Below are 23,360 nucleotides of genomic sequence, written 5' to 3'. Positions count from 1 at the left end.
TATTTGCTCATTATGAATTATGTCTTGTTCATGCTCTATCAAATCTAATTAATGTGTAATTATTATAAAGTGGAACATCTTCTTTACATTTTAGTTTTTGTCTGATTACCTGGTCTAACAATGCCACAGATGACTTGATGATCTCCCTCCACTTCTGCAGCTCGGTGTCATGGTAACGCTGTTGTGCCTCTAAAAGCTGTGCCCACTCCATCTGCGTCTGCGGCAGTTTACTACAAACACAAGCACACCATCTTTATAGTGATTACTGTCAAGAGAAACGCAAAGTAAAAGTGAAGTATTTCTCTGTGTACCTTTCGTGAAGACGCAAGCTCTGCCATGTTGTTAAGGACTGGGCTGAGTACTCCAGCATCCACAGCTTGTAGAAGAGCAGCATGTTGAGGAAGACCAATAGCACCAGACTAGAATAATAAAAAAATATAACTAAGTTTGACCTGAAAATCTATATAAATACGGTATTAAACATTAGAATTAGGGTGCGTTCACACTTGTCCTTGTTGGGTCCTGGTTTGAGCTCAGTTTAGTCCGGAATATTAGACCTGATTTGTTCCTGTTCTAGTTCTGGTTTAGTTCTCCTCTACTCCAGAATGAGTTCCAAATTTAGTCTAAATTTTAATTTTTAAGTTTGAACGCACCCTCAAACACTTTTTATATAATCTGCCTGGTTAAATATTATGTGTACCTTAGACAGATCCTATAGATGGCAATAAAAAGAAAGAAAAGAGGAGTAATATTAGCTTATTTTATTTAATTTTCTATGAAGTGTTACTACAATACACTACAGCCCATAAACTTGGAATAAATTATCTCCACCCCTAATAGATTAAATATGCAAGAGGTATTCACAAATAGCTATATGTATCTCTTATTTTAATGTAAATAAAAAAAAAAATTAAAATCAAATGATAAATCAAATTAGTGGAGAGTATCCACATCCAAAATGGTTCCAACTTTATGGGCTAAACTGTTCTGTAGCTTGTCTGCCTGTCCCTGTTCTACTTACACAAAGCTGATGATAAGCAGTAGTCTGGAGACACTGTACAGAGCAAAGCCCCCTGGCAGGTGTTGGTGGTCCGGAGCCTGGAATCTGGTCTGGGTGGATCCTGCTACGTGTTTGATCCTCTGAATGACTTCCTCGTCCGTCGGCGTGGTAACGGGGCTCAGAGCTTCCTCCAGGTGTTGGCTGCGCATGTGAGGAAGGGCCCTTTTCTTACGGCGAATGGTGGAGTTCTTCACCACTTTGACTTTAGGAGACATTTGATGTGTCTCACTCATTATCTCCTCCAGCTTTGACAGCTCCAGCTCTGAAGAATGAAAAATATTAAAAGACACAAAAGTGTTAGGCACGGTAAATAAGAATGAGTTCTTATGGTTTTGCCTGGTATTGCCTGGTAAGGTAATTCATATAAGCCTACTAAAAGCAAAATGCAAACCATATTGATGACAATTAAATACAGTAGTCCTACTGAATGAAATGCTATACAGCTTCTCTTCAAAAAAAAAAAAAAAAATTATTTACCCAAAAAAACAACAACAACAAAACAAAACAAAAACAAGGAAATGAAAATGTACCAAGCTGGCGGAAGTTCTCTTCAAGTCCACTCCAGAAGTTTTTCTCAATGAAACCTTTGACAAGTCCCCACGGCTGTTTCCTGTAGCGCAGCTCTGTTGATACTCTGACCAAAACAATACAGAATAGGGAGATCAGAATACAAGTACCAAATTAAACAATGGTGCTAGTGTTTCGTAATTCCAAAACCACTATCCTACCGTAATCGACACTTGTTCTTGGCAACCCTGGTTAGCATGTAGCGGTTGAGAGTGTAGAAGTAATCATGGTACGGCACATCGTGTGTGATGACCTCAGCATCAATAATGTAGCACTCGCTCTCCACACTAGCTTTGTATAGAGTCTGAAATATGAGTATAGCATTAACCATTTAAACAAGATTTATAGGAGCTAGATGAATATTATACTGTACAAAAAGGAGTGTTTTTTTAAACAGAGGACTTGAAACAGGTTAACAGTTTGTTTACCTGGGTTTCTGTGACAGTAGCGGTTTTTGGAGCCAGTGGGTTAGACAAAGATATTGTGTACAGGATCTCACGGGTCTGGTCTCCATTCTCCTCCTTCCTCCATGGATGAAATACTATTTCTGAATAATGCAATGATACGAAAGTTACTAATAGAAATACACTACCAATACACTACCTTCTACTAAATAAAGTTATATTACTGACCAGAGAATCGCCGCTGCTCCATGAAGTCGCTCATGAACTGTGATTCTGTGAAAAGGAGGTCGTAGAGTTTGTCCACACTGAACTTATACACCTCGTTTATGTGCTGTCGGCCATTTAGGTCTTCATGGAAGGCTTGTACTTCACCTGCACAAAAATAAAACAAATTTGAATTTTATAAAGATGCAAAATATTTCTTAAAATACAGGCATATGCAACATTCAATTACAACTACAAAATAAGGACGACTGGTATATTACACAAAAAACTATGGAAAAAAGGATAACAATTTTGATCTTTCCATCTGCACTTTGTTTATAGCATACATTACTTGGTTACTTAAAGTGATAAAAAATATATATTAAAAGTGGAGACAAAAAAAAAAAAAAAGATTTAAGAAGGGATTATAGTAGTCGTAAATGGTTGCATTTATAAAGCGCTTTAATATTTCTGGGTGCTCAAAGCACTAAATATCAAAGAACCACTCACATTCATACACCAGTGTTCACAGATGCTAGGGCCAAGGCGGATTAAGTGTCTTGACTAAAGACACAAAGAAAGTATGTATGTTGGAGCTGGGATCAAACTGCCAATCTGTGACCCAACGAAACTCAACCCTCTACCAAGTGAGCAACTGCGGCTCATTTATTTATATAATTTTTAAAGTACATCGCTAATTCCAATAACATGACATACACATACCGTAAATACATTTGAGATATCTGATTATTTCCATCTATAATGGACAGTACACTTAAACTTAGATAAATGTATTGATCCATAAGGGAAATTATTTGAACTTGCCCTCATCATGTGTTTCGGAGGAGTCACTCAGTTCAGTGGGGATGTCCTCATTGTCGTTGAAGTCCAGAGATGGTGATGGGACAGGAGCACCCGGCTCACTGGGCTGGTTATTCTCCTCCACTACCAGAGGCACAGCTAAAAGGTCCCCATCTGTGAGACAGTCTGCAAACTCCTCTGTTGGGAGCTCAAACTGATGAAAAAAAAGGACTCTTAATAATGATGTACGTGTGTGAGATTAGAAATATAGAAACTATCTTACAGAGATTGGAGTGTCGTGGTTGCCCGGACTGGGAATGGCATTGTTAGGCACAACCTTTTTATGAAGAAGAGGAGGGCTCCCGTCAGGCTTCGATTCAACATTGTTTTTGGTCAAGTTGTCATTGTTTATCTCATTCTCCTCATTTGGGATCTCCTCACTGAACCTTTAGACACAGATATTCAATTCATTGTTGAAATAAAGTTAGAAGATTGACAGAAAAAATATTTTTAATATATGTAAATTAATAAAAAGAAAATAGGCAAAATTGACCTCTTGACCCTAAGAGCTTTTAACTATGTTGTTATGTCATTTCAGATCACTTTTGCAATGGTTAAAATATAATGATGTAAATGTGTCATAGGTTATAACAGTACATATAATAAATGTATAATATGTCATCATTAATGTTTTATATAAACATATATTTATTTATAAACAATATATTGTTTCCTAAAATTTTTATGAAAACTAACTAAACTAACCCCATTGTGTTGAAGTCATCATCCGGTGGTACATAATCCTCATCGTCACTTGTTAGACCGAGCTCATTGCCATAGCACTGGTGGACAAAATGCCACAGTTCCTTTGGGCACAGGGGCTAAAAAAAGAGTTTAAATTATTTGTAAGAAAAACATTGCACTGTCAACACAATATGTAAACTCACCTTTTCTAACAAAGCATTCTGCCACAATCTAAACATCATCATGTACGTCCGATCCCTGGCTCCAAATGATGTAAAAAAGTGCTAAAAAATATGACAGATACTTTATAAAACTTTATTTTAAGATTATAATAACACAAGTAATACAGAAATATATTTGTACCATACTCCCTACAACTGTAGAAAAGGTCATCATTCTATCATGTCAATCACTAGTTAATCTTCACACTGTTAAGATGAAATATATTTGTATTTGTACATTTCTATATTTTAAATTTACTTATACAAATACATTTATATAATTACACCTTATTTGACACAAGTCTCTTGATGTGTTTGCTTCTTATTTTGAATTTATTATAACAATTTATATTTTTGCTCATTGTTATTATAATATATTGTAATGTGTAAGTTAGATTGTTTGTCTAAGTCTAAGTATACATATATAGTAAAAATTAAAATATGCAATTTTATATTTACCAGCATCCAACACCCACTTATATACTTATTCAAAATTGGAAAGAAAAATCTTAAAACCCTTACCTTTTCAGAGTCTGTGGAGACCTGAATGGCGTTAGGAATGAGGCGAGCAGTTTTTTCCTTCGTCATTGAGCAGATGTCTTTTAGTCGCACTGTTAACTACACACAAAAATTAGACAGAAAACAGAGAAATTACAAAATAATTCATTAACATTACATATTTGTTTTAACTTTGGACTATACCAGTGTCTCCCAACGAAAAATGTTACTGTAGAAGCAAATCCAGTTTTCTGAGAGGTAGAGTCGACCCTGTAGTAAGATGTCCCGCTGCAGCGCACAGGAGTAGTCTAAAATACATGGACCAAAAAACAGAAGACTGAAGTATTGCAAACAAATTTATGACCCAACACACAAACAACCTGGCTACTTCCTGGTTAAGAAGATAAGACATGCTGGTGTACCAGAAAAGTTACATAGTGCACATTTAAGTAAGACTGGGCAAAAAATGGATGACATTTTTTTTCAAAAACAAAATAAAAATATCCTTCAGTATTGATTCATGAACATAAACAATAAAAACATGTTAACAAATAATTTAACACACAAAAAAAGCCTTCAAAAATCTGAACTATGCTTCAAACTACATTCTTGTACTGACAGTGGAGTGGCTGTGAAACTCCCGATTAAAACCAATAACCATATCATTGATGATTGGACATAGCTGCATTTCGATCTTAAGTTTAGGTTTTCATTTATTTTGTCTTCTCGTAGAGAAATTTGGCTTGGACCAGAGGTTGGTAGGTCCGTAGCATTAATATAACATACAAACATGACAGACAACAGAAAAACATGTAGAACTGGACGTATGGGGACTTATATACTTGTCATTTCTGAATAAAGGAGTAACATTGATTGAAATTCTATTCATTGCCCAGTCCTACTTAGTATAATCTATTTTCAAATCTTTTACCTCGTATAATACATTTTAAATTTTTTTACATACCCTAAAATTGGTTACAAGCTGATATGATGCACCCTTTACCCCCCCTCTCTGTGCCTTTGAGGATTCACTACTCACCAACAATGAGCCTCTCTGTGTCGGGGAGCTGCTTAAAGAGTTTCCTAAAATCTTCATTGCGCTGTTTGTATGTTGGGCTCAGCACCTGCAGTCACACATAGACACACATGTAGTTTCTCACCATCACCACAATGTCTAACTTAATAAAACTGCATAGTTCACAACCCAGGAAAAAGAACAGCAAGCAAGGACTATGCAAGCATCTGCGAATATTGTACAGTTGCATAACATTCAAAACATGCTGCTTATCTTGTATTAAATATAGTAAGAGATCTGGTGGTTGTGACAATGAATACCTTGTTATGGCATGACAGAAGCAACTGGAAAAAGCAATGCAAAAGTAAACAGTGCAAGCCTTTGTATTGTATTCTTGTTTTAAATATTCAAATTTGTATATACTCTTAATCTATGACTGAACTGTTTATCCCAAATGCTTGGAGTAAGAGCTCTCAATGTCCAGGCCAGGTGGTTTCTATCAGACAATATATAGTAGAATCAAGTTAACTACAAAACAAGACACTCTAACAGGAAAGTGCAAAAGTTTGCAATATATGCTATAAAAAGTTTAGATAAACTGGTGATAGTGTTTTTCCTAATGCTAATACAAACATCACAACAACAGTTTTTTTTCTAGTGTAGGAGAATATAAATAGCTGAAAAATGTATTTAGAATTATATAAAAAAAAGACTGTTACAACAATTTCCAATTATATGCAAAAGGCTACAAAAACAAAAACATTCAATTTAAAAAATACTACCCTGTAATTAAACAGCACTATGGCCTTATAAACAAAATAATCTATATAGTGACCAAACTTACAGCAGGTATTTCTTCATTGTCCCACTTGGGGTCCTGGATATCAGATGCTGCCCATCCCCACTCCCATCCCCACTCTCCTCGCGCAGGACCCTGTAGAAACCACCCCGCCAACGCCTCATCCAACTGCAGCACTGCTTCCCAATCGGACAAACCACTATCCTCGTCAGAGCCCATTTTCGGAGCACACGGAGCGCACCTGTTGCATTGGACTAGCCAACTAAGACACTGTGAGCTGGGGAGAAGTGTCTGTTGGTATGAGCACTGCTGAATCCGCCCCCTTCACTCTACCCACACGATCCTCCGTCTCTCCCTCACAGCAGAAGAGCTACACAGCTTTTGCCCTATAGTAACCCTGCCTCAACAAGCCCTTAATTATTACGGCGTTAGTATATTTTAATTTTCTTTTTTTTTTTTTTTTCAAAATCTAATTCTTGCATATGTTTAGTAAGCTTGAAAATGACCCTATATGTTAATAAAAATATAGTTTAAAACAGACAGTAAAGAAGCATTTTTTTTAAATCTACTGCTTGTGTACGTACACTAAACCTGAAAATAACCCTATAACAAGAATATATTGTTTAAAAGAGACAATAAAGAAGCACTGAAATTTGAAAGTGGTTTGTAGATACATGACTTGCTGTGTCAAGTATGTGCCTCAGCTGCCACTCAAAACTAAAGTTAGAAAGAGCAGCATAACCTTTAATAACCCCTCGCCACAAAAACAAAATCAGTCTTGGTCTGGAAGCGTGAAGACATGACAACAATCAGCTCATTGTTACATTTTCGACCCAATTTGACACAATCAATGCATTATTCAACTATCAAACACACTAACTATTTTACAACAACTTTTTTTTCATTTATTGGAATATAGCTGCAATCATGGTAGATAAACAAAGTGATTGGCACACAAATTTGGCACCCATAAAAGTACAATAGGTGTGATTGTTGTTTTTGAAGGTATTACAGTGCAAGGCATCCAGTGAAGCCAGTGCATGCTTTAAGATCATGTGGAAGAAATTTAAGTTTCTCAGAAGTTCTCATTTATTAGCAGCATGTTCTGGCCATTTAGTCTACTTCACTAATCAATGAGGAAAAAAGAGACCATTGTGTGGCTCTGAATGGCTGCTGTTCAGGTGACATATGATTAATTTGAGAAGAGGTGCGGCTGCGTTGGTGTACACGATCAATGATTAACTCTATGTGCAAACAGTAGGAGATAGCACAGACTGGCACTGTGAACTAGTCAAACAGGGTGGGGCGTCCCTGTTGGCTGGTCTAAAAGATGATTTCAGTCTCTTCATGTAGACCTACTGCTTTTAGTCAAGGTTCAGTCCTTAAGATTAAACCCTGGTTTAGCTTGCATTTAGTCCTTGGTTTTGTAGTTCAAATGCTATTACAAGTTTGGACCAGTGCAGTGCTGGTGGATATAAATTTCTTTTGTTTTAGTCTTAATTTAGCCCTCATATAGTCTGGGTTTAGATCTGTTGGTAGTCAGATAGTCCTATATATTAAAAAAACAACAAATACATATAAGTAATAATAAAATATTATCTTAACCACTGATTTAGGGGTAGCTTAATCTTTGCTTGTATAATATCTTGTATAATATTTTAAACCAGATTCTGTAATGTCTTTTGTCTAATTCTTTTGTCCTGGTTAGTCTGTATGATGTAATTTCATACATATGCTTTTATTGTGCATATTGGGATGCTTATATGAATAGATGTGTGTCTCTAACAAGCTCAGAATATTTTGGACGGTTTAAGTTGAAATCATGTAGTTTCAGGGCCATGGAGGATCATCATTGCCATGTAGAGAAACACACACATGCATCTCAGTTTATCTTGTACACTACTTCATATGAGAATGTGACGCACAAGTTTATGATATCTGGTGATCGTTGACTGATTATTTGCAGATTATGGTCTTGTGTGCTAAATGAAATTAATCTGTAAATGATATTAACATTATATTATGCAATAATACTCTATAATAAATCATTCTGAATTTAACAACTTATTAATCCCAGTTACCACCTAGGAAATCTTTTTATTCATTTATTCAGTACTCAACAACATTTTTTTTTTGCCATCTTGTGGTTAATTGTGCTTGTGCTTCTTTCTTCTGCTCTCCTTAAATGCTTCCAAGTGTTTTAATGAAGTGTCTGGTGTGTCCTAATGTTTCTTACCTGCATGTTTTAATGTCTCTTAAACTTTACTTTTGCTGCTGCTCGATCTGGACTTTTAACATGTGTATGTCTTTCTGGATGACCTGCTTTGCTGCTGCTGCGTAAACTTACCTGCATTTTAATCTATGAAGTGTTTGTTTTATCTTATTGTGATACCACTTTCTAGGGTGCCTTCTACTGGCAAAGGACTACAGATGGAATCTAACCTCTTGGCTAATTCTGACATTTTTTACAGTTGTACTGTTGGTCAATATGCACTGTCCTTGCTATAAATAAATACATCAGGTCTATCACTAAATCTGTTTTTTATCATCTAAAAAATATCGCCAGAGTCAGATTATTTCTCTCTCAAGCCAGGGCAGAGACTTTAATACATGCTTTTATAACAAACCGTGTTGATTACTGTAATGCTCTCCTTTCTGGTTTTCCAAAGAAAACTACAGCTCCACTGCAGCTCCTCCAAAACTCTGCAGCACAACTGTTGACAAGGACCAGGACCAGGAAGGAAGAGCGTATCACACCAATACTGAAGTCTCTGTACTGGCTTTCTGTGAGCTTCAGGATAGATTTTAAACTTCTTTTATTGGTTTATAAAGCACTTAATGGTCTTAGTCCTATTTATTTATCTGATCTGATTTTATCATATGAGCCCTCTCGGACATAGGTAGCCATTTTTGAACTGTCCCAAGAGTTCAAACTAAAATTCACGGTGAGGTGTCATTCAGTTTTTACGGCCCCCGTCTGTGGAACAGTCTCACTGAGGATCTGAGGTCTGCTGCGAGTGTTCATATTTTTTAAAGTTTAAACTCAAAACGTACATTTTCAATTTAGCTTTTAATTGGAACGTTTACTTGTTTTAAATTAAATTATTATTATATTTGTTTTAAATTAAATAAAATATATTTTACCTACTCTCCATCTGATTTTAGCTCTTCATTTTTCATTTTTACTATAACCTTAAGAAGCTTTATGCCTTACGTTTCTCTTTAAATTGCTGTATATATGGACGAAACCATGGGATGGGGCTGGGGTTGCTGTTTTTTTAATTATTGTCATTTTTCTGTTGCACGTGAAGCACTTTGTGCTACATTTCAAATGTATGAAGAATGCTATACAAATAAAGATTGATTGATTGATTGATTAAAATGAATAATAATAAAGTCAATTGTAAAAGATTCTGTTCTATTCTACTGATTGTTCGATGAGCTGTTAGCATTATGTATAATTTTAAATCATTACTTGCAGCATTTTTGATTTGAAGACATAATTTTTATCAGCTTGACAATAATTCACAGTTTAGAAGCAAAAGAACCGGAAGCACACAAAGCAGCATGCTCCATTCAACTATTTAAAGGCACTACAGCCAAGGCTCTTGTTGATTTGTTTATTACAGTTTGTAACTCAAAGCACATGCTACCACCTGTTCAAAGACCCATTTAGCAATCTGGATACGGCACACATTAAACCGACAAGGCTACAGATGCTACATCCCTTTATTATTAAGCCTGTCACCATTATTACTATATTGACTTATCGTTCTATATATGAAAGCTGGAACAGTATATTTTAGATTTTTATTCATTGTGTGCACATTTTCTTTACATTTGGGGTATATTTTGTATTTTTTTCTGCATTGCGATAAGATTTGAGCTATAGAGGGCTGAATAAAAAACTTTTATCACTCATTCTAAATACAAACTAATAATTCAATGTTAGTCTACTCTTTATCTATTGGAACTCATGTTCTCTTAACAATATTGTATATTTAGGTATATGTTTTTTGGAGAGTAATCAATTAGTTTCAATATTATCATTCATCATTTGTATTTTATTTAGCAATATATCGTACTTTGGGTATCGTGACAGGCCTATCCTTTATCTTTTGGAATATCACGGATACGACTGCTCGATTATGCCTTAAGTCATTATTATATTTTTAGTCTTATTTGGCTCATAATCAAAATGACTGTTATTAATAGCTATACTTTAAACATGCAGAGAAAAAATATATCTAATACAATTTACTAGCATTGTTTTTGAGACACTTTTTTTCTCAAAGCCACTTTTTATAACATTTTGTTTCCTCATCAGAAACATATTGAAGAGTTTTGTTTTGTTTCATTCACACATACAAACCCTGCATATTTAGGCTGAGTTCTTCTCTCAAACAGAAAACACTGTGTTCCACAACGTGGGACAGAGCATTTTGAGCTTTGGAGATTTAGGTAGACAAATAATGCACTCAGAATTACTCAAACATGCGTGAATGAAACAAAACACAACTCCAGCATGTTTTTGATGAGGTAATAACATTCTAACATGGGTTAAAGCTCACAAGAGTGAATTTAATGTAATATAGGACCTTTAATCGCACAGCCCTAATCAGAGGTTGCAGTAACATAAAAGTGAGAATAGGCAAACAACTTTCCCAAGGTGGTAACAGCACTCAGAGGAGTCAATGGAATGAGCAGGCTGCATGGATAGTTAATTTTAACCTATTGTTTTGAAAAAAGACAAATTGTTTAATCATCAGGGTTGCACAGAAGAGGGATCATGCTTACTCTCAGGATGTGCTGCCTCTCATGCTGGGGAGAGATGGGAAGAGGATACACACAACAACAAAAAATCAAAATAAAGACCAGAACACCATGGCATATACTTGTAATCTCCCTTTACATCAACACTGCAGGCAGAAAATGGGGTTAGCACTCCATCTTGTGGTACAAAAAAAAACTGCATGGTTAATAAATAAAAGACTGGTGATCTTTTAGACAGCTTGCACCTTCACTAATTAAGAAGTCTCAGTCTCCCTGTTTTAAGATGGTGTTAAGTCACTGACTGAAGCACCAGTAACTTTTAGTGCAGGTGTAAACAGGTTAAGACTCAGGTTAATGCTCAGGTTCACTCATCCTGTAAGCAGAATTTATATAGTTAATTCACTCATTCATTCATTCTCGCTCAATCACACACAGCAACAAGCACTAGTAATGGCACAATTGTAATAATGTATACAAAGGAATAGGATACTTACATTATACCAGCTTTGGCTCTTCTGCAGAAGGGGAGACACAGAAAAAGAGGTTGGTTAAACAACAAGAAGTATAGGCTACCCAAATGTTTTAATTAGAACACTCTCTACCACAATACTTAATTTAATTTTAATGGTCAAACTACTTAACACATCAGATCATCACTGTATACCTTCCCTTAATGATGTTGTTAAATCTCATTTGAAGGTGCTGCTAAACTACTGCTAATGGATCAATAAAAGGAGAGAAAAAGGACAAAAACTACTGTAAGTAGTTCTACAGTTTTTCTGTAGGGGAGAGTTTTACACTGTTGAGGGTCTGGCAAGGATTGTCACCGGGTCAAAACAAAGAAGTGCTTACTTTGATTAAGTTTAGTCTGTCATACTGAAAAAGTACAGAAAAACACAACATAAGACTTATCTGGGACAGGGGTAAAAAAAAATCTGATCCAAATTACTGAGAGGTTTATTATTGCCATGTCATTATACGCTGTCCTGGTTTTTGCTGCAGAGATGTGGGGCACCCCTTTTACTCAATGCTCTATTATTTGGATTGCATTAGCAGCAGCCTGATCAGGCTCACATTGTAGGTCGATCTCACGCCATTCACTGTCATGTGACCTCATCACTCACGTGGGAGATTCAAATAAGGGTGTTATGCTTCTAATGTAACTAAAACAATGACGTAAGTTTTATTGAAAAAACAGACAATGCCCAAACAGCTTGATAGTAACATATGTGGAGTTTAAAGTGCCCATATTAAGCTTTTTCTGATCTATGTTATGATATTGTTCTCATCACAAACATAACTGGAGTTGTGTTTAATTTAATTCACACATGTTTAATAGACAGACCATGCATATTTAGACAGTGTTCTTCTCTCTTCTCTTAAACTACATACATCTTCACTGGAATCATTTGAGTTATTTCAGCCCTGGAATTGTCTATCTTTACTGAACAAAAGGTTAAAAGTTGCTGTTAACATGGAAAATACAGCTTTATGACATCGCAAGGTGGAACAGAACATTTTGAGCTTTGGAGATGTAGACAGACTAATTATAAAGGATTACTCAAACATGTGTGAATGAAATGAACACAATTCCGGGTATGTTTTTGAGGAGGTCACAACATTATAACATGGCTCAAAGCTTGCAAGAGTAAATTTTGTGTAATATAGGACCTTTAACACACATTTGGCCCATAAGTATCAACAACATTCGAACAGTATTTAAAACAATGTGGGATTTATTTGAAGACCTCATGCATTATACATTTTGAACTTATTTACTTATTGAAAAATATTTGGAATTGCTGCACTACCACTTGAGGACATCTGGTAATGACTTTGGCCACAAGACAGTGAAATAAAAGATGAGTACAATAACACCTCTCCAGTACCACAAAAGGACAAAGTCAGTTTTCAAGGGGTGCAAATTGGTCAAGGCTATAAGCTGTGTGATACCATGATTAGGTTTTCACAGGACCATCTATGTTTAGTGGCTCTATCCCTAATAAATGTGTTCATAGGGATGCCATTGAGTGGTGAGTACCATGGCCTGGGTCTACAAACACATTGCACCGGTACTTACTGGCCATCCTTTATTTTTATTTATTTATTTATTTCCCAAATTTGATTAGTTTCAACCAAAAGTAAAGACAGTCTAGTTTTTCCAAAACATTGTAGACTTTCATAGTGAATTTTAATATATTTTCAGTAGCAGCAGCAGTAGTAGTAGTAGTAGTAGTAGTAGTAGTAGTAGTAGTAGTAGTAGTAGTAATAGTAGTAGTAGTAGTAGAATTGTTAGTATGTAAAGTTGGTATTTTATTGTGGGGTTTTAAAATATTGTTGCAGTGGAAACAAGAATAAACAAGCAAAAGGAGAAATTAAAAGGGTCCGGTGTGTTGGGCTAGTTGTTGAGAATTGCAGCATAAGCAAATACAGGCAGACAGAGGGTAAGTGGTAGTAACATGTGAAAAACAGAAAAAGTGATGCTTACTTTGGAAAGTCGCTTGTGAGACTAGCATGCGATGAAGAGAAGAACAGAGAAAAATCAGAAGACAACAGAACAAAAAGCAAGAATCAACAGACACAAGAAACACATTGTGATAAAGCAATGTGTTTTACAATGCACATGTAGTGTGTAGCAGAAAAAAAACAAACTCAAGAACAAAACTGTACATGATTTTTAAAAGCAACAAGAAAAGGGTTAGCTAAAATCATCTGAAAACAACAAATGAGTGCTAAGCAGATGCACAAATTCCACAGTCAGAAAAAAACACAAGTTATTTACTATGAACCAAATGAAGGTTTAAGTGGTGTGAGGAACTTGACAACGAAAAACCATACAAGATCATAAAGCTATATAAAAATATCAATGATTTGTGTAAATGATGTATACATTTTGCGCAAAAACATATATAATGCATAGTGCTTGATATTGGTAAAAGAAAACTTTTTTCAGCATATGGTACTTTTTGGTAACACTGTGATCAAATGTAACCCATTTTGATAATACTCACCTTGGAGTTCTTGCCCCCACTGCGCGAGGACTGCAGCGAGTATGTTCTCTGGACCACCTGCTCTGGTGTGGAGGGCGACTTGTCCGAGGAGTGGTCTGAACCCTTCTCCACCATGTTGTCCCCCTCCGGGCTCTGTGGGGTCGGGGAGTGCGAGCGCTTTCGTAGGACCGGCGAGCAGGCGGGGGTGCTCTTGTTGGAGTTACTGGCAGTGCTGAAAAACAAACAAGAAATAAAAAAGAGATGAACAGTCTTTTCACATTTTCTATGATGGCAATGGTGGACAAAAGTTTTTTCAGAGCACTTTCAACCTATGACTGAAGGATTACCATATTTAAAGTCAATGGGAATTTTATTATGCAGAAATCTTCTATAATGGGTTACACTAGTTAGAACAGGGTACGTGTGAATGGCTAATTTGATTTATTGTTAAAAGCAGATATACATTTCTTAAAAGATTAAGAAGAAGTAGTGTAAAATAACAGCTATTTATTCGTTAGGCAATAGCTGAATTCTTTTATGCGAGATAAAAACCTCTGACTGGCTCTTACTAGACCAATTTTGTTGAATAAAGACATTTTTTATACAATTCTGTATCAACATAACATCATAATCCAATCTTTACTACATACAAGAGGTGGGTGATATTGATTTGAATTTAAATAATATAATAATATATGTTTTAGGATTATCCATGGCCATTCATTACAAAGGTGCAAAAATGTGCATGTAAATGATGTTGTTTACTTTCAAGAATTGCAAGAAAAATTTAATAAACTGCAAAAACCACAATCCCAATTTTCTGTTTTAGCAGCCTTTTTAAATATTTGACAATATATCTGATATTCTAATGCACACCTCCAAAATAACAACCTCTGTATCACAACGCACACAAGAATAGTTCATGGCCTATTCAAAAGACACTTGGATGGCTCATTCCATTAAGGCATCATTCCCTATGGGCAATTTTCAGTATATTCATCCAAGTAATTAGGCCGTCTATATGTCTGAGGTAAGGAGATATAGTACAGAGAAGACATCAACTCCACTTGCTCTTTAGAAGCATTCACTATCACAATGCTTTTTATAGAGACTTTTATATTATACAAATGTAAAAAAAAAAAAAAAAAAAAAAAAAAAAATATATATATATATATATATATATATATATATATATATATATATATATATATATATATATATATATATATATGAGCCAGAAGTTCATAATGAAAGCAAAAGTATAACATGTTCCCAAACAAATAAGCCTTACATCAGCTGAGGCTTAGCAGGGTTCAGCTCCATGTGCTGCCCTGAATAACAACAATTAAGCTAATGCTAGAAACTTCAATGGACCACAACAACAACAACAACAAGCAGGAAGCAATGGTCAACCTATTTTTGTGACTGTATCATTTTACAATAACAAGGGATTACTTATGCATTAGTTAAAAGCTTAAAACATATTTTATCCTTTTACAGTCTGTTACTTTACATCATTAGGCGATCTGACATGTACATCAGGGTTTCTGTATATTACTGTATTAAAACGATTTATTTATTTCAATTTGAAGGACTTGGAGAGCTTTTAGCCATGCTATACTGTTGATACTTCATCAAAAACATACATGGAGTAGGATTTTTTTTCTTTTACACATGTCTGAGCAACTCTTTATTATTCGCCTGTCTACATCTCTAAATCTCAAAATGGTGAATGTCAAATGTCCGAACAGCCAGTGGAGTGTTTTAAGTCTCGTCTTAAGGCCCACTTTTACTCTCTGGCTTTTAACACTGCGTGAGTTGTGTGGTCCTGTGTCTTTTATTTAATAGCATTTTTTTTATTTTTTATTCTTTTTTTTTACTTATGATGTTTTTATTTATGATTTACTGTGTTTTATTGTATTAATTTGTATGTGCAGCACTTAATTATCATGTATATAAAATGTGCTATATAAATAAAGTGGATTGGATTGAAATCATCTGAATGATTCTAGTGAAGTAGTTTATGGAGTTTATGGAGTTTATAAACACTGTGGATCACTTCCTGTATTGCCACATCACATCACACCACAAGGTGGAACAAAGTTTCTTCTGTTTTAGAGAAGTATGGTTTGTGTGTTAAACATGTGTGAATAAAACAAAACACAACTCCAGGTATGTTTGTGATAGGGACACAACATTATAATATAGATCAGAAAATAGTGTAATATGGGCCCTTTAGTAGTATAGTATAGTAGTAGTCCTATGTTGAAAAAGTACAACCTTTAATACCTGAATGAAGACATCAGCAAACCAAAAAGCAGTCCTGTGGTGAGGTAGGCAGACAGACAGGTGGTGAGGTGGCCCCTGCTCCTCAGGGTACACACAGTTCCTATCAAGTATCCTCTGCACCACGACTACACATTTTCCCCTTCAGACAAAGACACACAACCGTGGCTCAGCTAGCGGTCTTTCCTTAATGTCGGAGGCTAACAACAAAAGCCAGTGTTAAGTGATCTGTGCGGCCACGCGCCTGTCGGGCCTGGTTACTTGACAGGGCGTTATGCAAGGCCCTTACATCACTGCCAGCCAATGTCTGCTGTTAATGTACCTGAAGCATTTGGGCTTGAGCAGAAAGATTTATAATAACTAAGTTAAAATCGCAATTAGAAGAGTTGTAAATAGCAAAGTGTTAAGTTTGCAGTCGTTTGGGTAATACAGTGGTGTCGATCATGCACCCTCCTGTCCCTTTGAGCTCTTCTTATGTTACATGATTGCAATTCTTTTATCTTGTATTAAAGGTGCATTGCAACCTGGTGGAGAATTTGTCAAATGTTTTTCTTCATGTCTTGTCTGGAATGTTTCACAGTATGTCATTAAAATTATCTATCTTGTGGAGCCCAAACCAGACCAAGTTACAAATCAGATCTGTGGAGCGGCAACCTTGTTCAGTCTGTTTTTCTAGGTACTTTTGAATTATAAAACCACTTGTAATTGCATAATTTAAGGTAAGAGCTGTTTAATGTCATACTGTGGAACATTCCAGGCAGAACAGTTACTGTACATATAAATAGAAACAAACAAGTAATGGACCAACTGCCAAAACGTTACATAGTACACCTTTAATTTTATTTTGTAATGTTAATGCTCCAGTATGTGTTTAAATGTTCACTTTGAGTTTAGTCCTATGGCAGTATGGGAGACAAAAATGAAGGGAGAATGGATTATAATATAAACATTATAACATTATTTACATGTTTGACGGATCACTATAGACTACCAACATTGATATTCTTCTCCAGTAATTGTCTGAATCACCACTCATAAACGGAATTTAGGTGTACATGCAGACCCAGTTCATCTGCACTATCCATTTTAGCAATATATCCTAGTATATCCTCATTTATGATATCTTAAAGTGTCTGTAAATTGTGGTTTACCATCACTGTTTGTTTTTCAAATGCAGTTTGACCAATCTGACCCAATGAAAAGAATAAAACCAAGGCGATGTGAATATACTTTCAGCATATAAATGACTCATATATTATATTTTGAAAAAGTGTTAACTTTCTGTTTGACCTCAGCCCACACTGAGGCAAATAACACAATTAATACAGCATTCACCTCCTCATAAGGACAATTTAACATTTTACAAAAACAAGTCCCCGGTTCCATGCAGGACTAGTATACTTTTGTTTGTCATGAAGCATAGATTAATATTACAAAGCAGCACATGTATCCACTGTTACTCTACAGAATAAGTAACTATAATACTGTAAAAGTAGTAGAAAGTTGTAGATTTGACTTGTTGTTGTAACTAACTATAAATACAACATGAGATGAGTGAATGATGCTATAGTGAAATGTGTTTTAAATGAGGTGAGACTAATTATTTTTTAAGAATAAACCACTCAATCAGTACACACATAATTGACATCAAATTGTCCAGGGACAACAGGTGTCAGTCTGGCACATGGCATTTCATTTTTCAATAACGACATTTTTTTCTGCAAATTCTGCTCCAGTCACTATATCACAAAGCAAAATCTTCAAATTGTACAAAGTAAACAAAAAAGTAGCCTCTATAATCTCTAAACAAGCACACACTACAGATGCAATAAACACTGGAGTGAATGCTGCAGAGAGGAAAGGGAACCACCAGACTACTGAAAAGCTCCAACAAAGCTCTGTTAAGAATGAATATCTCTATAGCAACAGAGAAGAGAGAGAGTTTAAATATTCAATGTGTAGCTAAATATACCCGCCCAGCCTTTTCCTGTTAGAGATGCTGTTAGAGTGGGAAATACAGCAGAGGCCAAGTGACAGACAATGCATCAGAGGAACTGTGAGCCAGCCAATAGGAATGCACGAGCAGACACAACCAATCAAGACACATAATCACATTAGCCATTCGTTTCTTATTGATTATTTCACCAGCTATAAGCAGACATCATAAATCAGGGCACTAAGCTGCACATTGTGAGAATTAAATTAGGCATAAACATATATGTTAAACTGCTTTTAATAACTAGAAAGGAGAATGGCTGACAGTAGTGCAGGTGTTTTCCCATCAACAAGAGGATCAGCAGTTCAAGTCCTTGTCCTTGGAAAATACACTTACATTATTTACTGTTGAAGTATGTAACTATGTCAAGAAGGACATTTGGCCATAAACCCAGTCAAATCACTCTGTGACTGGAAGTCAGCTGGTATTGTTGTTGACATCAATATAACTCTTACCCCTAGGCCCAATTAAAAGGAAAATATGAACATGAATGGAAATGTAATAGGTATATGCTTCACCTCAAAAGGAACAAAAGCAAATCACAAACAAAAACTAAACACAACCCAAAGTAGATAATACCATAAGTTGTTATGTAAGGAAAATATAGGACATAACGGTGATGATTGCATGAGGGTCAAGTTCCTCTGTAGAACGATAAACAGAAAGGAAACGGGCTTGCTACTTGCACCACTTTGTAACAGTTCTTTCTTTGAATAAGCTCTAAAGCCCTAAATCCAACTGGCCCAAGCCGTCCAAACGTCCCGGCACAATGGACACAGTTCCGGATCTTTCTGAGGGCCTCATGGTTTTCACAGTTCTGCTGACCCTGGAAAATACCCATCTGGCACTGGGCCTTCAGCTGCACTCTTCTTTCAACAGGCCACAAGGAGCTAAATAACCACTGTGCACATGTGTGCACATGTTTGTCTTTAGTTTGGAATACAATTCATGTGTCTTATGTGTTTGATACTTGACTGTATCAAGACATTTTGATTTACCTATATAGTTTGTATGGAGGAAGGACATCTAGCATAAATTAGCAACCAAATAATAAATGGTTAACAAACACTGGTATAAAAGCATTCATAGCACTAACTAAATTAAAATTTAAGCAAATTTCTTGCATCAAACAATGATCATCCGTAAACCAAAACACAGCAAAGGATTTGCATGGGACCAGTATAGCTCACTTATGCGCATGTCCTCATTCAATGCGCATGCAGTAGAGATCTAAAGGTAAACATGACACGGTACATCACCATTAAGACAAAAGGCTTCATCGTATTTAACAATAGCTCTTCTGCTATTAATAAACTGACACGCTACAACACAACTATTTAGTATCATTGTGTTTCACATGTAAACCTATATTCATGTACATTATGTAACCAAACATATCCACCGCACCCATCCAGCCTTTTCTACCACTATCACATCCACACACCTACACATCTACTGTTATAACAGCCTGTCGTACCCCTCATGAAAGTCTCTGAGTAGCTCTCCGTAGCAGCCCTGAAGACAGCGGCATGCCTGGTCAGCCACTGTCACACACTCCAGAACCACCATGTCCTCCTATGGGCAGACTGTCTGTAATGACCTGTTAGCCACACATGATCATCCCTGAACGCACCACCCCAACACAACGTTAGTGCTATTATTGTATGAGAAAGGTAGCTGGACAAATAGATGGGGGATGGAGAGATTTTCTTTAGCAGGCTTAGAGCTACTGATCTTCCCTTGGCCAGCACTGATCTCCTAATAACAAGCTTACCAGCACCTGCTAGAAAGAAAGCATACCAGCAACAGTGGTACGAGTTGCAGTCTTTTTGTCCATTACACATGCACGGAGGAGCTAGGAGTTCATATGGATGACTTTATGTAATTCTGCAGTCTGCACTAACCTGGTTGTCGCCATGTAGAGAGGCGCTCCACAGCGATCAGACCTTTTTCAAATGGCTTCATTCACACAGCGGGAGCCATGGATGAGGCATCACAGCTGAGGGAGAGGGGAGGGAGGGGGTGTGGTGCGAAGACAAGCGAGCGATGGAGAGAAAAAAGGGGGTGGACATGTTTGCGAGCATGCTAGAACCACGGCAGGGTAGCAAAATGGAAAAAAAGACAGTATTGTTCAAGATCTGTATGCTATGGTTGCAACGTCTGATTTGCAGTTGCTCCTTCGTCTGTCTGAGGCTGTAGCGCTCCTAGCACGTTTCCATTTTCTTTCCATCTTCCGACTCGCTCAAGCTAATGCATCACCTGCCTCCTATACCAGCGGCCGCGCGTTTTCCAAACACAAGCCAGTCCTGCTGGGATTTTCGGAGCTCCTGACTGACAATAGATTGGAAGAAGATTGAGCGAGCTATAGGAGAGGGACAGAGAGAGAGAGAGAGAAAGAGAGAGAGAGAGAGAGAGAGAGAGAGAGAGAGAGAGAGAGAGAGAGAGAGAGAGAGGGGAAGGGAGGATAAGCAGCAGAGCAAATGAAGAAGAAGAGATGGCTTTCACTTTGTATTCCTGCTGGTCTTGGTGCTGGTGCAATGAGCCTGCTTGAGTTTTAATTATTCACATGTTTCATGAATGGAGGGGGTGACATCACTGGCATTCAGGTCGTTTTACTTCGGTATCAGTACAGTACCAAGTAAACACACTTCAAACAGTATTATTCAGCCCCCCTAAGAGCCTGAAGCAATTAGTCCCTTATACATGGGACAATAAATGTATCTAAATATGTTTTATAGATTGTAACTGCTATGCAATGTTTTAAGAGAATCCAGCACTAAAAAGCATAGCAAAAACACACAAAGACAAATTTCTTTTTGCATTGCCTGACATTGTATAACACCATTCAACAAGATTCTAATGTGACTAAACAATGCATAGTCAGTACAATGTTTAGGCAGTAAATACAACAGGAAGATGCACATGCACTACTAACAAAGTATTCACAAATTAAACCTTTGAAAGTGAGGGGTGCAGCGGTCTAATTGACAGATGACCACATGACCACTATTGGTCTCCATTTCTCCAGCAGACTCAGTGAAGTGGCGGGTCGGTGTCGGAAATACTTGACCCCAGGGCTCTGGCAGTGCTGGCCCAGTCTGAGGCAGTACACAGCTCAGGCAAACTGCTGCAAAACAAAGAGCTGCTCTGCTCCACTCTGTTCTACCACAGTGTGCAGTCAGCTAAGCCTTCACCAACTCAGTACAACAGCTGACCTACTTAGCAATGGCAACTCTCTTACTCTAGTCACTATTATTCAAAGTAGAGCTGAGCATGTGACAAAAATAAAGATTTACCCCATCATATACTGATCAATCTGAATTTTTATCTATATTTAAAAAATAGTAATTAATGTTTTTCAATTGTAATTTCTTGAACATAATACAGACTTGCCATTTGACCCAAAAATAGTCAAATTTATTTTTCCAAAATCTGAATTCTGCTCCAAACCACATGCTTTTATTGAAAGGGATGGGCTGTAGATTAAAAAGAGCTAAGATGATCATTTCCAATTAGAAAATACCTGAATTAACTGAATTAACATTTGATTAGTTGCACAGCCCTAATTGAAAGGGTCAAGTAATCAAAGCGCCATAATGGTATAGTGTACAATGGTAAAGCTGGTGAGCTATAGCTGCACCACAATATATGGCAAATTACTTCAACACAATTTACTGTGCTTATGTCTGAGCTATAGTTTTAAACTGTGACACCTGTGGAGCATTATCTTATCATTTGGACATTTTAAACCATAATATTCGTCTAAAGCAACTTAATAAAACTGCCTAAGGGGAGGTGATGTCATTGTAAACACATTATAAAAAGCAGTGAAGCTGTCAGCATCTCTGATGGACATCATGCAAGCTGCAAACTTTTAAAAATTTGTACCAAAATGACTAAGCAATGCTGCCAAATCCTACACGTATCACAGATTAAGAAAATAAAACTTGAGAATAAAGTTGGGATACAGCAGTGGGTGTATGCTAGAGGCGGTGAAAACAGGTGTCAGCAAAATGGGATAAGCAATTAAAAAAAGTATCTAAATATCAGTCATATCAATCACATATTATACTGCAATACTGTGACAAATGCAACACTGATGAACAAAAGAGCATATTATCTTTTTTTCTAAAAGACCTACTGTTTACAGAGTTGTCACGGCAACCAGAGTTCAGCCACACCTGACTGGTCTGGAAACGTCTGTCAGGATCCCAGTGTCTCTATCGTACAGTTACCAAGGCCACGCTGTATTAGCCTGGTAAGGACATACTCCTGTATATCAGAGTGGGCTATGTACTTTAATGAAACACACATGAGTACACAAATAAGACAGCAATAAACATTACAATAAAAAGGTGAGGCAAACACACTAGATTTGGTAACTGTTCTCTGATACAACAAACCTGATATTTAGACTTAACCAAATCTATGGGAAACACTGCTATCATTACTATATTTAAGTGTACAATTCCCAGTATTTAGCAAGTCTCCAAAAAGGAACCACTGGACTAAAGGGAATTTAAATATCTTAGTGGAATAATTAAAAAGCAATAGAGCTTCTCCTTTGATATAAAGAGAAAAAGTCTCAGACCACAAAGGTGATGTGAGGTTGTGGGAGGTGGTAGAACTAAGATGGGAGAGGAAACTGGCAGCCAGATTAATCCCCCATGGGACAAACTGTTCTTCTAAGACAGGACACTACCATCTGTGGGGATACAGGAGGAAGGGAGCAGGCTATGCAAAGAGGTAAGAAGCACATGGAGAATTAGTGTGGACTAGTAGAAATTATCTTACAGAATAACATGTTCAGACAAAGTGAATTAAACAAAGTAAACCTGACCCTGGTGCATTTTGAGTGTTCACCAACTGGAAGTTTACTAATTCAGATTGTGTTTCTGAGTGAGAAAGAAACCTTGCACAAAAAAGAAAACATAATCACATATACATTTTAGAAAAAGAACAAAAAACAAAAAACAAAACAAAAAACAGACAAATGTAATTT

The 23,360-nt window shown here is 36.5% G+C and overlaps 1 protein-coding gene across 5 annotated transcripts in view; it reads right to left on the bottom strand.

Moving 5' to 3' along the window:
• Positions 1-23,360, bottom strand: part of gramd1bb (GRAM domain containing 1Bb) — a 74,899-nt gene that overhangs the window by 3,427 nt on the left and 48,112 nt on the right. For 4 of the 5 annotated variants that reach the window (XM_055147781.1, XM_055147783.1, XM_055147784.1 and 1 more), the window contains 16 exons: positions 14,098-14,308; positions 11,581-11,601; positions 5,539-5,623; positions 4,704-4,807; positions 4,524-4,619; positions 3,984-4,064; positions 3,802-3,917; positions 3,320-3,482; positions 3,061-3,250; positions 2,260-2,403; positions 2,056-2,174; positions 1,789-1,931; positions 1,591-1,694; positions 1,022-1,322; positions 312-419; positions 110-230 (listed from right to left, as the gene is read on the bottom strand). In XM_055147781.1, the coding sequence (XP_055003756.1) occupies positions 110-230; positions 312-419; positions 1,022-1,322; positions 1,591-1,694; positions 1,789-1,931; positions 2,056-2,174; positions 2,260-2,403; positions 3,061-3,250; positions 3,320-3,482; positions 3,802-3,917; positions 3,984-4,064; positions 4,524-4,619; positions 4,704-4,807; positions 5,539-5,623; positions 11,581-11,601; positions 14,098-14,308 (2,107 nt within the window). Of the gene's footprint in view, positions 1-109; positions 231-311; positions 420-1,021; positions 1,323-1,590; positions 1,695-1,788; positions 1,932-2,055; positions 2,175-2,259; positions 2,404-3,060; positions 3,251-3,319; positions 3,483-3,801; positions 3,918-3,983; positions 4,065-4,523; positions 4,620-4,703; positions 4,808-5,538; positions 5,624-11,580; positions 11,602-14,097; positions 14,309-20,262; positions 20,338-23,360 lie in introns of those variants that run through there. The other variant, XM_055147782.1, reaches the window with a different exon arrangement.

Source organism: Boleophthalmus pectinirostris, unplaced genomic scaffold, assembly GCF_026225935.1.
Source record: "Boleophthalmus pectinirostris isolate CB_2022bp ecotype Guang Dong unplaced genomic scaffold, ASM2622593v1 HiC_scaffold_9, whole genome shotgun sequence".
NCBI lineage: Eukaryota > Metazoa > Chordata > Actinopteri > Gobiiformes > Gobiidae > Boleophthalmus > Boleophthalmus pectinirostris.
Note: the sequence above shows the minus strand (reverse complement) of the source record. Positions and strands in the feature narration are given on the sequence as shown.